Source organism: Carlito syrichta, unplaced genomic scaffold (assembly GCF_000164805.1).
Source record: "Carlito syrichta isolate Samal-C Ts95f unplaced genomic scaffold, Tarsius_syrichta-2.0.1 Scaffold107890, whole genome shotgun sequence".
NCBI classification, from domain to species: Eukaryota; Metazoa; Chordata; class Mammalia; order Primates; family Tarsiidae; genus Carlito; species Carlito syrichta.
Genome location: NW_007051986.1, coordinates 113,771 through 129,543, shown reverse-complemented (window position 1 = coordinate 129,543; position 15,773 = coordinate 113,771). Strand labels below are relative to the sequence as shown.

The 15,773-nt window shown below is 48.8% G+C and overlaps 1 protein-coding gene across 1 annotated transcript in view; it reads left to right on the top strand.

Annotated features, from left to right (window-relative positions):
• The first annotated feature begins 15,484 nt into the window (after window positions 1–15,484).
• The window catches only part of QPRT (quinolinate phosphoribosyltransferase), a 6,104-nt gene continuing 5,815 nt past the window's right edge, over window positions 15,485–15,773 (top strand). The window contains 1 exon segment of the mRNA XM_021717089.1: window positions 15,485–15,515. Coding sequence (XP_021572764.1) covers window positions 15,485–15,515 — 31 coding nt within the window.

Sequence of the window (15,773 nt, the reverse complement as noted above, 5' to 3'; positions counted from 1 at the left end):
TCCCAAAGTGCTGGGATTACAGGTGCGAGCCACTGTGCTGGGCTGGATCTGTCTTTTGAGTTAATGCTCTCATCCAGAAGGATGGTCTGAGGAAGTATGGCTCAAGGAGACAAGATTATTCTGGTTCAAGTTAGACATAGTAGGAGTCTGGAAGGTGGAAGAAGAGATCAGGTTTGAAATAATTTCTACTAACTTTTACACCTAACTGGCCATGAAGGTAGTGGGGGTTAAAAAAAAAATGAGACTAGACATCAAGATTTCTCCATTCCCTTCCTCCTTCCCTCTTTCCTTCCTTCCTTCCTTCCTTCCTTCCTTTCTTTTTCTTTCCTCCTTCCCTTCTTTCTTCCTTCCTTCCTTCCTTCCTCTTTCTTTCTTCCTCTCTTTCTTTCTTTCTTCCTCTCTTTCTTTCTCTCTCTCTCTCTCTCTTTCTTTCTTTCGTCTGACTCTGTTGCCCAGGCTGAAGGGCAGTGGCATGAACATGGCTTACTCCAGGGTTCAGGTGATCCTTCCCCCTCAGCTTCCCCAGTAGCTGGGACTACAGGCGTGCACCACCATGCTCTGGCTAATTTTTAAAATTTTTTGTAGGATGAGGCTTCACTTTATTGCCTAAGCTGATCTCCAACTCCTGGACTCCGGCGATCCTCTCAGCTCAGCCCCCCAGAGTGCTAGAATTACAGGTGTGAGCCACTGCACCCAACTTAGACTTCAAGGTTTCTATCTAGAATGATTGAGGAGATGTTGATGATATCATTGTCTGAAAATGCAGGGGAGAGGCAACCCCTTTGGGTCTCCTCCCACTGTGGGAATTTCTCTGTCCTTTGAATAAATCCTGCTTTCACACCAAAAGGAAAAAAGAAAAATAAAGAAAAAGAAAATGCAGGGGGATGAACTGTTTTGGGGAATACAAGGTGAGTTCATTTTTAGAACTGTTAGGAGGGATGTTTTGGAGATAGAAATAGAGGCCGGGAGCTTGGGAGGGAACTCAGGGCAGGAGAAATAGATTTAAGAGTCATCTGATTACAGATAGCAATTTAAATAATAGTAGAGACGGATACACGCACACATTATATCACTCACTGTGCAGATTGAAAGGAAAGCTGTAGAGAGAATCTCCGTATAATAGCCATGGTAAGAAAACCGTTGTAACAAACAACCCCTGAATTTTAGTGGTGAACTCAAGTGAAGTTTATTCCTTGCTTATGTAACCGTTCATTGCTGACATTTGGAGGGTGACCTTCCACAAGGTCACCCAGAGACCCAGCCTCCTTTCATTTTGTGGCTCTGTCGTTCTCCTAGGGCCTGGGAGTGTTCTGCTTCCCACCAGCTGTGGGGAGGGGAGGAAGAGTAGGATCATGTGAAGACTTTATGGATCTGGAAGCTGCACATACCACTTTTGCCTACATTTTATCTGGCCAAATTCAGTCCTGTGACTACCTCAGTGCAAAGGAGGCTGGGAAATGTAGTTTACTAGTGTGTCCAGGAGGCAAAGGGAACCTGTACCCAACACGCCGATGGAACACCAAAATGTGAGAGCTGGTTGTAAGAAGAAGGGCCTGCAAGAGACAGAAAAGAGCCTTTAAAAGATGAACCGGGAGAAAAATGATGTTTGTGAACAGAAAGGGAGAAACGCTGTCAGAAGCAGGCCCAGGAAATGAGTGAGGCAAGCAAGGTGCAAGGTAAAAAGTGAACCTGAGGATGAGGCCTTCTTTTTTTTTTTTTTTTTTTGAGGTGGAGTCTCATTCTGTCACTCAGACTGGAGTGCAGTGGCCGCTCCCAGCCACCACAGCCTCAACCTACTGGGCTCCAGCAATCCTTCCACCTCAGCCTTCCAAGTAGCTGGAACTACAGGTGCGTGCCATCATACCTGGCTAATTTTTTATTTATTGTACAGACGAGGTCTTGCCAAGTTGCCTGGGCGGGTCGCGAACCCACAGGCTCAGGCAATCTGCTCACCTCAGCCTCCCAAAGCGCTGGGATTACAGGCTGAGCCACCAAGCCCGGCTGAGGCCTTCTTAAATTGTGCACCTTGGGTTCCTCATTGGCCTCACCCCAGCCCCAGTTCCAGCAGACTAGTACAGCCAAGAAAGAAATGGGAGCAGGCTGGGAAGATGCCAGTGAATTTGGCAACCAAGGGTCTCTGTGAATGTCTTTAGCAAGAAGGGTTTTCAATGAAGAAAGGAAGGCCTTAGCAGCTCTTGGGCAGGAACTTGCCTGAAGTCCCAGTCCCAGATATTGGCGATTTCCGGTGTTTCAGTTCAGAAGCTGGACTCTGAGTTGCTGATGTCCTTAATGTTCCTTGGGAAAAGGGAAGGGAAGGGAAGTGGATATTATCTGAGTTGCTACTCTGTGTCACTCGCAGAGTTTTCTCATTTAATTCTCAGTTGACCCTGTGAGGTAGGCGTTATGTCATTTTATAGCTAATGAAATTGAGGCACAGAAAAAGATAAAAGGGTATTTGAGATCAAAAAGGGTGGAATTAGGATTCCAGTTCTAAGGCCCATGGTTTTCCCAGTACACCATCCAAAAGGCTTTTGGGGCTTCACAAGGGAGAATATTTTTAGATTTACAATCTCACACCTTGCGGTAGGGCCAGGAGGATGTGGGAAAGAACAGAGCTTTTAACTCCCTTCACTGGCTGGGGCCAGAGAAAACAGGACTTCTGAGTTCCCGGAGAGCGCTCCCAGACTGTGGAGCACACTGAGGTACATAAAGCCTGGAGGAGGCAGGATATAGGCCCAGAGAAGTGGGGAAGGGCTGTTTGGCTCACTGGTCCCTCCAGTCTGGCCTCTGGGAGCACTGGACCTGCGCGGTGGACACACCAGCCTGACAGCTCCAAGTCGCCATGGACACTGAAGGTACAGGGACACTCTCTTCCCTGTGTCCCCACATTCCCATCTCCCTCTTGCCTGTCAACCTCCATCCCGACCTACCTCGGTTTCTTTTTTTTTTTTTTTTTGATTTGGAGTCTCACTCTGTCACCCAGACTGGAGTGCAGTGGCTGCTCCTGGCCACCGCAGCCTCAACCTGCTGGGCTCTGGAGATCCTTCTGCTTCAGCCTTCCGAGTAGCTGGAATTACAGGCGCGTGCTACCACGCCCGGCTAATTTTTTGATTTATTGTAGAGATGAGGTCTCGCCAAGTTGCCCAGGCGGGTCTTGAACCCGCGGGCTCAGACAATCCACTCACCTCGACCTCCCAAAGGTGCGGGATTACAGGCTGAGCCACCGAGCCCAGCTCTACCTCAGTTTCTTATCCCCTCCTCTGGAAGACTGTCTCTCCTCTAGTCTTGCCTCCTACTGCCTTATCGCCTTCATGTCTCCCCAACCTCACTGAATGGGGTCTGGTCTCCTCCTTCTACGTTGGGTCACCAAGAAGCTCTGGGGAAGGAAGCCCCAGGAAAAAGCAGGGGTGGAGGAAGCTGTGTCTTCTGGGGGCTGAAGGGGCCAGGTAGTGGGAGGCTGGACAAGGGAATAACCTGGACTTTAGCCCTCACTGGCGGCTGGGGAGGAGCAGGGGCAAAGTCCTGTCCTATCTGCAGCTGGGTGGGGGAAGGGGCTTCAGTCCTGTGATGCCTGCCGTGGGGTGATATCTGGAGGAGGCTGTGCGCAGTGGCCAGGCTCTGCGTCAAAAGGCTTCACTAGGGATAGGCCGTGTGACACTGGACAGGTCCCTCATGTCTCAGAGCCTCATATCCTCACATCTGTCAAAAGACAGCAATATGACTGGGCGCAGTGGCTCACACCTATAATCCCAGCACTTTGGGAATCTGAGGCGAGAGGATTGTGTGAACCCAGAGGTTTGAGACCAGCCTGGGCAACTTAACGAGACCTCGTCTCTACAATAAATCAAAAAATTAGCCAGGTATGGTGGTGCGTGCCTATAGTTCCAGCTACTTGGAAGGTTGAGGCGGAAGGATTGCCTGAGTCCAGCAGGTCAAGGCTGTTGAAGCCGTGATCGTGCCACTACACTCCAGCCTGGGCGACAGAGTAAGATTCCAACTCAATAAATAAATACATGAATATAAGTAAAAAGACAGCAACAGCTCCCTGCCCACAAGGTTGTGGGGAGGACAGATGATGGGAGGCGTGTGGGGTCTGGCCAGTGCTTGGGCACAGGAGGCCCTTTCTTGAGCTCCCTGCATTTTCACTTTCCCTCCCTAGGCTTCTCCTTTCCCAGCCTCTGACCTTCCGCCTTGTTTAGGGCACCTACCTGCTGGCCTCACACCCCCAGCCCCTCTGGTTCAGCTGTGGAACTATCTCTCAGGGTCCCATGAAGGATGATACACTGGCCACTTTCCAATCTCCACTGTGTCTTGCTCTTCTGAGAACACCAACCCGGACTGAATCCTGACTGCCACTCACCAACCGTGGGAACCCTGGCAAGTTATTTAGCCTACAAGAGTTTCAGTTTCCACATCTGGAAAATGGACATGATGGCACAGTCTCACATGGTTATAGTGAGGATTGAAAATATCTTAGCAGATGTCAAGGTGTCTTGACTCAGTTCTTTAGGGCCAAGGTTCTTATTTTATTTTATTTTAAAAATTCTTTTCTTTATTTTTTAAAATTTAGAGATTCACCTCCCCAAGGTAGGCGAGGAGGTCAAAGCTTAGGAAAATATGGCCTGGCTAAAGAGAAGGGAAAAGAGAGAAAGAGATTCACTTCCCCAAGGTAGGGGAGCCAAAGCCAAGAAACATGGTGACCATAGCTCAAGCAGTCACATGGACATACCAACACACCAGAGTTTAACAAAGCAATGGATGGGCCAAGGTTCTTTTTTTAATTTGTTTTTTGAGTTGGAGTCTCACTCTGTCACCCAGACTGGAGTGCAGTGGCCGCTCCTGGCCACCGCAGCCTCCACCTGCTGGGCTCCGGCGATCCTTCCGCCTCAGCCTTCCGAGTAGCCGGAATTACAGGCACGCGCTTCCCACGCCCGGCTAATTTTTGATTTATTGTAGAGATGGGGTCTCACCAAGTTGCCCAGGTGGGTCTCGAACCCACGGGCTCAGGCTGTCTGCTTACCTCAGCCTCCCAAAGCGCAGGATTACAGGCTGAGCCACTGAGCCTGGCTTAATTTTATTTTATTGTAGAGATGAGGTCTCGCCAAGTTGTGCCAAGTTGCCTGGGCTGGTCTTAAACCTGCAGTCTCAGGCAATCCACTCACCTCAGCCTCCGAAAGTGCTGGGATTACAGACTGACCCACCGAGCCTGGTCCAAGGTTCTTTACTGAGAGACCATGATGGATTTTTAGGGGAGTTAATAAACCCTAAAGTTTGTTTGTGAAATGTTGTGTCTTTGTGAGAACATAGGAGTTTTTCTGGGAAGGAGATCTATCATTTTCTTTCTTTTTTTTTTTTTTTGAGATGGAGTCTCACTCTGTTGCCCAGACTGGAGTGTAGTGGCCACTCCCGGCCACCACAGCCTCGACCTGCTGGGCTCCAGCAATCCTTCCGCCTCAGCCTTCCAAGTAGCTGGAACTACAGGCGCGCGCTACCACGTTCGGCTAATTTTTGATTCATTGTGGAGATGAGGTCTCGCCAAGTTGCCCAGGCAGGTCTCGAACCCACGGGCTCAGGCAATCCACTCACCTCAGCCTCCCAAAGGCGCGGGATTACAGGTTGAGCCACCGAGCCCGGCTGAGATCTATCATTTTCATCAGACCCAGATTCTTTTTTTTTTTTTGAGTCAGAGTCTCACTCTGTTGACCAGGCTGGAGGAGTACAGTGGCATGCTCACGGCCACCGCAGCCTCAACCTGCTGGTCTCAGGCCATCCTTCCACCTCAGCTTTCCAAGTAGCTGGAACTCAATAAGATCTCACAATAAATAAGTTGCCCAGGCTCACCAGTTGCCCAGACTGGAGTGCAGTGGCCGCTCCTGGCCACTGCAGCCTCGACCTGCTGGGCTCCGGCGATCCTTCTGCCTCAGCCTTCCAAGGAGCTGGAACTACAGGCATGCGCTACCATGCCTGGCTAATTTTTGATTTATTGTAGAGATGAGGCCTCGGCAAGTTGCCCAGGCGGGTCTCGAACCCGTGGGCTCAGGCAATCCACTCACCTCAGCCTTCCAAAGGCGCGGGATTACAGGCTGAGCCACCAAACCCGGCTAAAGTTTATTTTTGATCATATGATCTCTGATCAAAATTTTGCAGTGCTTTTCATTGCCTAGTGAGCAGAACCCTAACTCTTCTTCTGACTCACAGCCTGCTCAGTCTGGCCCCAGCCTGCAACTCTGGCTACTCCCTCCATGCCAAGACTGGGCACCATCACTTCCACGTGCCCTGTGCCTCTGCTGTCTTGCCTGGACACTCTATTCTCTCTGCCTGGCAAGCTTTCCTCTTCCCTGTCAAATTGCAGCCTATTCTCAGAGCCAACCTTTCCAGTTTCTCTTGCTGCTCTCATACTTAAATGACAGGTCATCTTTCCCCACTCTGAAATGCTGTGGATCCGTCTACCGCATGTGTGTGGTGGGTAATCACATTTGACCCTTATTTGGATTTCATTTCTCCCAATAGGGAGTGAAGGGGGAAGGAAAGGAACATTTATCCAGAAGCTGTGGTGCAGATCAGCCTCTGTCTCCATCTGGTATTTGCCAATGAATCCACAAATAAACAGATGGAAGGACAGAGCGACCAGAGTCAGACACCTGGGTTCAATGACACCTGGCCAGCTTTGACTCGGGCACTTTATGTGAATTACCTCATTCTACCCTCCCAGCAGCCCTGAGATTTCCTCATGAAACTGACACTCAGGGTTGTGATTTGCCTGAGATCATCCCGTGTATAGGCTTGGGATAACAAGGAAACACAATAAAAATCAATCAATCAGAAAATAGCAAAAGTGCCACTGGCGGAAAAAAATCTTCCTCTGTTTTTCCAGAGTTGTCAGTTATCTGTGTCTTTTTACATGACTTGAAAAGGACAAGTGCAGACAATATCCCAAGATGCTTTGGATCCCCTCAGAAACAGAGATGCCAATTTAATCAGAGGTTTATTAACTCTGGATTAATAAAAACTCTGAATTAATTAAGAAGGCATTGCCCTGAGAGATCGAGGTCACATCCCACAGGATAAAACTATAATCTCTAGCCGGTTGCAGTGTGGCTCACGCCTGTAATCCCAGCACTTTGGGAGGCAAAGACGAGAGGAAGCCTGAGTCCAGGGGTTCGAGACCAGCCTGAGCAACATGGCAAGACCTCGGCTCTACAGTAAATAAAAAAATTAGCTGGGTATGGTGGTGCACACCTGTCCAGCTACTTGGAAGGCTGAAGTAGAAGGATTGCCTGAACCCAGCGGGTCGAGGCTGCAGTGGTCATGAGTATGCCACTGTACTCCAGCCTGACTGACAGAGTGAGACTCCGACTCCAAAAAAACAATAACCAAAACTATAATCTCTGAAGTCCAGGCATCTTGGAAGAACCTTTACCTGTATGACTGCAGGACAGGGTGGGTGCCGCATCTCCTCTGCATGTGGCGGCTTCTTGGGCAAGCTCTCCCTCTCGGCTGAGCTGGCTTTCCTCTCACCACGGCACAAACAGCATTTCCCTCTCTGAAGTGCCTCTCAGTAGCAGCCGCCCATTAAGAGAGCCTATGTTTTCAAAGCTGCCCCCAGGAATCCCTTTTGTTGGAAATGCACGAGTGTCGGGGCCTAAGGAAAACCAGATGTGTTTATTTTTCATAAATGGAACATGGAATGTGTAACATTCCACTCCTAAGTCAGGCAACCAGAAGAACTAACTGATCTTGGGGTGGGGGGAGCAGGGCAAGAGGGTGACCCTTGTGGGTGGAAGCAGCTGTGATGTTCTAAAATGTGGAGAAGGAAGACCTGGACTCATGTTTATTATTGTTTAGCTTGATCATTTCCTAGCCCTGCTTTTTTTTTTTTTTGGAGTTGGGGGTCTCACTCTTGTCACCAAGACTGGAATACAGTGGTACGATCACGGCTCACCACAGCTTCGACTTCCTGGGCTCAGGCAATCCTTCCACTTCAGCCTCCCAAGTAACTGGGACTACAGGTGTGCGCCACCATACCTGACTAATTATTATTATTATTATTTAGTTTTTTGTAGAGTTGGGGTCTTGCTATGTTGCCTAGGCTAGTCTCAAACTCCTGGGGCCAAGCAATCCTCTCATGTCAGCCTCCCAAACTGCTGGATTATAGACTCGAGCCACCGCACCCAGTCCTAGCTCTGTTCTTTAGGTAATGCCCCTTTACACTTCTGAGCCTTGACTCCCCATCCAGAAGTTACGTGAAATCATTCATGAGGGACTGTGGGTAGGATCTGTGATAACGATGGAAAGTACCTGCCATGGTAGGCACCAATGTGTGGTAGCTCTTATTTTCTTCCTATAGCTCAGAAGCTCTCAACTCTTCTACAAGTTAGAATTCTGTTGCCACATTCCAGACCAATTATATCAGAATCTCTAGGGTTGGGACCCAGGGGCCCAAGTATTAGCATTTTGAAAAGATCCCTAGATGATTCCACTGTGCAGCCAAGCTTGAGAACCACTGCCCTACTCTGTGATATTGTGACTTATAGTAAGAAAAATATTTTGTGGTCCTCATCCCTGGTTCCTGGCCCAGAGTTCCTAATCCCTTGGAATCTCCTGGGTGATCGGATTGTTTGGCATTCTAATAAGCCTTCTGAATGAGGACTGGTCATCAGAAAGACAAGCCATGATTTTTTTTTGAGTTGGAGTCTCACTCTCACTCTGTCACCCAAGCTAAAGTGCAGTGGCACGCTCATGGCCACCACAGTCTCAGCCTGCTGGGCTCAGGTGATCTTTCCATCTCAGCCTTCCAAGTAGCTAGAACTATAGGCATGAGCCACCATGCCCAGCTAATTTTTAGATTTATTGTAGAGACGAGATCTTACCAAGTTGGCCAGACTGGTCTTGAACCCCTGGTCTCAGGCAATCCTCTCGCCTCAGCCTCCCAAAGCGCTGGGGTTACAGGTTTGAGCCACCACGTCCAGTCAAGCCATGATTAGGAGCTCAGACCCCTCTACACTATCCCCCATCCTCTAGGAAGGGGAGAGGGGCTGAAGATTGAGTCAATAATTGGTCATGTCTATATGATGAAGCCCCCATAAAAAAATTCCCAGGCCGAGCACAGTGGCTCACGTCTATAATCCCAGCACTTTGGGAGGCCAGGGTGAGAGGATTGCCTGAGCTCATGGGTTCGAGACCAGCCCGGGCAACTTGGCGAGACTTCATCTCTACAATAAATAAAAAAATTAGCTGGGTGTGGTGACGCATGCCTGTAGTTCCAGCTACTTGGAAGGCTGAGGCAGAGGGATCACCTTAACTCAGCAGGTCGAGGCTGCAGTGACCATGAGCGTGCCACTGCACTCCAGTGTGGGCAGCTAGTGAGACTCCAACTAAAAAAAAAAATTCTTGAAGTAAGGTGTTTGGGGAACTTCTGGGTTGCTGAATGCATGGGGGTGTTAGGAGGAGGGTGGCTCACCAGGAGAGGGCACTGAAGCCCTGCGCACCTTCCTCTATACCTTGCTCTATGTATCTCTTCCAGTTGACTATTTATGTCCTTTACTTTAAAATATATTCTGTAGGGCTTCTGCACTAGACTGGAGTCCAGTCTCTTTCTCTCTCTCTCTCTCTCTCTCTTTCTCTCTTTCCCCCCAATCGCCGACGCCGTCTCCACCTTTGGGGTACCCTGAACCCGGCTGGAGCTGGTCTCCAGCAAGTGGCGCCTGAATGTGGGACCTCAAGATAAACTCTACCATGTCAGCAATCATGTGACTAACCCACCCATCTGCCTGCTGTCCATCACCTGATGTCAGTACCTGAGCTTGCCTGTCCCTTCGTGATGACATGGAAGCAGACCACCACCCAATCACCTTAATGATCTTCCCCCATCTAGGGGAATGGCTTAAAGGACTCAACCACAAGCAACCAGCGGCCACTGCCTTGCTACACTGTGGTGTGGCCATGTGCTCTTTGAGCTATGGCTATTGCCATACTTCCTGGCTTTGATCCCCTCCCCCACCTTGGGGAGGTGAATCTTCTTTCTCCCTTCTGCTTCTCTAATTTACTTTTAAATAAACTTTTCTTTCTTTGAAAAAAAAAATATCCTCTGTAAACCAGGTGCACTGGTGCATGCCTGTAGTCCCAGCTACTCCAGAGGCTGAGGTAAGAGGATCACCTGAGTTCAGGAGTTCGAGACTGTAGTGTGCTATAATTGTGCTTGTGAATAGCCACTGCACTCCAGCCTGGGCAACATAGCGAGACACTGTCTAAAAAAACGAAACAATTTTTAATTAATCAGTAGTGGTAAGTAAACTATTTTTCTGGGTTCTGTGAGGCTTTAGCAAATGATCAAACCTAAGGGAGGGGTTGTGAGAACCTCCAATTTGTAGCCAAGTCAGACAGAAGTTGTGGGTAACCTGGGAACCTTCTACTTGATATTGGCACCTGAAGTTAGGGCAGTTTTGTGGGACTGAGTCTTTAATCTGTGGGGCCCGCACCAACTCTGGTTTGTGTCAGAATTGAACTGAATTGTAGGACACTCAGCTAGTTTGGGAGAATTGGTTGGTGTGAGAATAAACTTGCATATCTGGTCAAAGAAGTGTTCTGTGTTGAGTGGGCATAGAGAAAAGAAACATTGTTAGTTTTTCATGTAATCATCTTAAAACAAAACAAAACAAAACAAAAAAACCTTTCCTTGACCCAATATCAAATGGGGCTCTCTCTCTTTTTTTTTTAGATTTTTTATTATAGGGAATTTCAAACACACACAAGCAGACAGAAAAGCATGGTGAACCTCCATGTAACCACCACCATCAGCATGTGGCCAGCTCAGACCCACCTAATTTACTTTCTACCTTCCAGTATTATCTAAAACAAACCAGCTCTTAAATATTTTCATACATGAACATTTCAGCATGTGCTTTCTTTCTTTCTTTTTTTTTTTTTTTGAGTTGGAGTCTCACTCTGTCGCCCAGGCTGGAGTGGAGTGGCGCGCTCACGTGATCCTTCTGCCTCAGCCTTCCAAGTAACTGGAACTACAGGCATGCACCACCATGCCCGGCTAATTTTTTGATTTATTGTAGAGATGAGGGCTCACCAAGTTGCCCAGGCTGGTTGTGAACCTGTGGGCTCCTACCTCCCCTTCCAAAGTTCTGGGGTTGCAGGCGTGAGCCTCCGCACCCAGCTCAGCAAAAACATAACTTCCTTTTACTACAACCACAATACCATTGTCACAACTAAGTCCTTGATGCTATCAAATATCCAGTGAGTGTCCACATTTTCAATTGTCTCATAAATGTTCTAATGTGTTTTCTGTTGATTTGTTTGAATTAGGATCCAAGTAAGATCCACACATTGTGATTGGTTAGCATGTGTTTTACAATTCTATTCCTGCAGTCTTTTCTTTTTTTTTTTTTTGAGTTGGAGTCTCACTCTGTCACCCAGACTGGAGTGCAGTGGCCGCTTCTGGCCACCGCAGCCTCAACCTGCTGGGCTCCAATGATCCTTCTGCCTCAGCCTTCCAAGTAGCTGGAATTACAGACACGCGCTACCACGCCTGGCTGATTTTTTGATTTATTGTAGAGATGAGGTCTGACTGCCCAGGCGGGTCTCGAACCCGCGGGCTCAGGCAATCCACTCACCTCAGTCTCCCAAAGGTGCAGGATTACAGGCTGAGCCACCGAGCCCGGCTGCTTTTCTTACAATTTATTTGTTGAAGAAATTAGTCTATTTTCTGGTAGAGTTTCTAGGATCTGAACTGTGCTGCTTCTATCTCTGTGGTATAGTTTATTTTTTTATTCCTTCTTTTATTTTAAAGATGTAGGGTACAAGTCAGGATTAGGTACATAAGTAATCTATGTGTGGGTAAAGTTTGGGCCTCCAATCGGGTCCTCACTTCCCCTGGTGTAGGCTCAGGTAACCTTTATACTGTTACTTGCCCCTCTATGGAATAGTTTATTTTTTATTTATTTATTTATTTTGAGTTGGAGTCTCACTCTGTTGCCCAGACTGGAGTGTAGTGGCCGTTCCCGGCCACTACAGCCTCGACCTGCTGGGCTCCGGCCATCCTTCCCCCTCAGCCTTCCAAGTAGCTGGAACTACAGGCGCACGCTACCACACCCGGCTAATTTTTGATTTATTGTAGAGATGAGGTCTTGCCAGGTTGCCCAGGTGGGTCTCGAACCCGCGGGCTCAGGTAATCCACTCACCTCATCCTCCCAAAGGCGCGGCATTACAGGCTGAGCTACCGAGCCCAGCTTGGAATAGTTTAACATGTTCTCTGTCTTAAGTTAGTAGTGGTATCTGGAAGTCTGATCCCACTCAAGGAAGTTATGGTGATGATGGTGTGTTCTTCTTCAGCCTAGTATCTGGCTGTCTTTCTTCTTTTTTTTTTTTTTTTTTTTTGAGTTGGAGTCTCACTCTGTCGCGCAGACTGGAGTGTAGTGGCCACTCCTGGCCACCGCAGCCTCGACCTGCTGGGCACTGGCGATCCTTCCGCCTCAGCCTTCCAAATAGCTGGAATTACAGGTGCACACTACCACGCCCGGCTAATTTTTGATTTATTGTAGAGATGAGGTCTCGCCAAGTTGCCCAGGTGGGTCTTGAACCCATGGGCTCAGGCAATTCACTCACCTCAGCCTCCCAAGGTGCAGGATTACAGGCTGAGCCACCGAGTCCGGCTTGTCTTTCTTCTTGACGTTGACCTTTGAGGCTCAAACCAGGGTCCATGGGTTCCCTAAGGATTGCAAAATGGTTCATGCCTTTCATTAGAGCACTGGATCCTGTTGGTTTGTTTAAGTGTGTAATTAAATGATTTTTAGTAAATTCAGTGAGCTGGGCAGCTAACACCATAGAACGTTTCCATCACCCCAGTGAAATCTCATCCATTTTTAGTTAATTCTTAGCCTCTGGCGACCACTAATTTGCTGTCTGTCTCTATCGATCTGTCTTTTCTGGACATGTCCTATCAATGGAGACACACAGTATGTGGTCTTATGAGAGCATCGGTTCTTAACCCTCATGTGCATCGGAGTCACAGGGTAGGGCGGGGTGGCTCTTCTCAATCCTGGATGCCTGGAAAACATCCCACGATTCTAATTCAGCTTGGAATAGGTAGGGCTTAGCATCTGAGAGCCTGAAAATCTCAAAGCTGATTTGATTGTGCAGCCCAGGTGGAAGGCCCTGCTTTGCCAACTTTCTCTGAAATGAGTGATTTACACCCACTGCCTCTACTTCCCCACCGCCTGTGTACTTCGTGACCATGACAATGTGGCTTCTGCCTCCACCACATGGCACGAAAGCTGCTCTGGCAAAGGCCTCCCAGTTGCTAAGTCCGGTGACCCATTTTCTGTCTTCTTACTTGCTTCTGCTCACACCTCACTTCCTGAAACCCTCTTCTCCTTCCCAGACACCCACTAAGGGACTGCTTCTCTTTTTGTCGGCCACACTTTGTCTGTCCTTTAATTACTGATGTTTTCCAGAAACCTCTTCTTCTTCCCTGCCTGGACAGCCTCATCCCCTTGTCATGCTCAGTCACCATCCTCGTGTGCTGGCACACCCCAGCATGTCTTTGGAGCTCCAGAACCATCCCCCTACCCATCCTCTGGGCAATGCCATCCACATCTGCTGCCATTTCAGCCTTACCCTGTTCAAAGTCAAACTCATTCTTTTTCCCCAGCTCTCCTGCTACCGATTTATATCACCAGGGCACAGTTCAGGAAACTCTCCGAGATCCCGTTTCTGCACATGTGATGTGAGAATGCTCCCTGTGGTGATTTCCAGATGAGAACACATATAGCTGGCCCCCCCGGGCACTCACTGCCCCTCCTGTGGTCCCCTCCTCTACCTCGACATGTTCTCTCTCTCGGAATAACCTCTGCCAGCTTTCAGCAACCCTGGACAAAGACCCAAGGCCTCCACATTCAATTAGATGCTAATTCTGTGAATCTCATTCAGAAACAGCTCTCAAATGTACCCTTGAAGTTGCTGAAGGTTGGGGCTTCATCCTTTTTTGTTTGGCCAAAATGGCCTCAGCCTGTCCCAATCTGTTTCTAATTGGTGGCTAAAGAAACTCTTCTGGAGCAAAACCATACTCATATAGTTTCCCTTCTTTTTTTGAGTTGGAGTCTCACTCTGTCACCCAGGCAGGAGTGCAGTGGCATACTCATAGCCACCACAACCTCGACCTGCTAGGCTCAGGTGATCCTTCTGCCTCAGTCTTCCAAGTAGCTGGAACTACAGGCACACGCCACCATGTCTGACTAATTTTTTGACTTATTGTAGAGATGAGTCTCGCTAAGTTGCCCAGGCTGGTCTTGAACACATGAACTCAGGCAATCCTCTCACCTTGGCCTCCCAAAGTGTGGGATTATAGGCATGAGCCACCGCGTGCCTGGCCCAATTTCTCCTCTTAAAATCCTGTGATGGCTCCTGGGATTTGGCCAAACCCCTTAGGGAAATAGTTCAATCCTTTTTCCCTCTGGTCCCTCCTCCCCCCCATTTCTTTTTTTTGAGTTGGAGTCTCACTCTGTCGCCCAGACTGGAGTGCAGTGGCCGCTCCCGGCCACCGCAGCCTCGACCTACAGGGCTCTGGAGATCCTTCCGCCTCAGCCTTCCAAGTAACTGGAACTACAGGCGCGCGCTACCACGCCCGGCTAAGTTTTGATTTATTGTAGAGATGAGGTCTCGCCAAGTTGTCCAGGCGGGTCTCGAACCCGCAGGCTCAGGCAATCCATTCACTTGGCCTCCCAAAGTGCTGGGATTACAGGCTGAGCCACCGAGCCTGGTCTCCTCCCCCCATTTCATCCATGAATCCTACCCTGGGCATCCCCTCTCTGTTGCTTGCTTTTAAGCCCTGCCTGCCTGTTTTTCCAGCCCTGAATGTCACCTCTGTCTAAAATGTCACTCATCCTTCCTCAGGGACACTTAGTCATTCCTTCTTCCATGCACCCACCATGCTTGGAAATGCTTCAGTGATTTCTTTAGCAAACACGCCCACTCTGTGCCAGACTATATTCCTAAGGCCTTTCAAATATAAACCCTTTGTTTTTGAAACAACTCTATTAGGTCACTATTATTATCCCCGTCCTAAATGAGGAACCCAAGTCCCCCGAGAGGTTGAGTTGCTGGCCCAGGATCCCGTAGCAAAGTGGCAGGGCCAGTTTTGGGACCCAGGAAGGCGGTTCCAGAGTCTGGGTTCTGATATACTCAGCTCCGCAGCCTTTCTGATGGGATAAGTATCATTGATCACACACTCCTAAGCTAGCCAGTATTAAATGGACAATATTCGACCATTTTGACCTATAAAAGCAGCACATTTGTATGGTTCAGTGTGCTGGGCATGTGGGATACAGCAGAAAACTCAATGGATAGATACGATCTTTGTCCTCAGAGAGGAAACAGCTACAGAGCATGACGATGGGAAGAACAGGGAGCTGAGCGAGCCTAGGACTAACCTGAGGGTCTGTGGGGCCCCTCGCTGAGGATGTTTGACAGAAGACCCGAAATGGGAGCTGAAGGGGGCCTGTGGGATGAGGGTGAGGGAAGTGGCTTCAAGGCAGAGGCACAACCCTGGAACAACATAGGCTAAGGCCTGACAGGTAAGAGAAAGAGCTGTCCATGCTGTCACCATGGTGGTCCAGCAATTTTTAGTACCTGGTACAGAGCAGATGCTCAGTAAGGATTTGTTAAAAGGATCAATGAAGCCGGGTTCGGTGGCTCAGCCTGTAATCCCGCGCCTTTGGGAGGCTGAAGTGAGTGGATTGCCTGAGCTCGTGGGTTCAAGACCCGCCTGG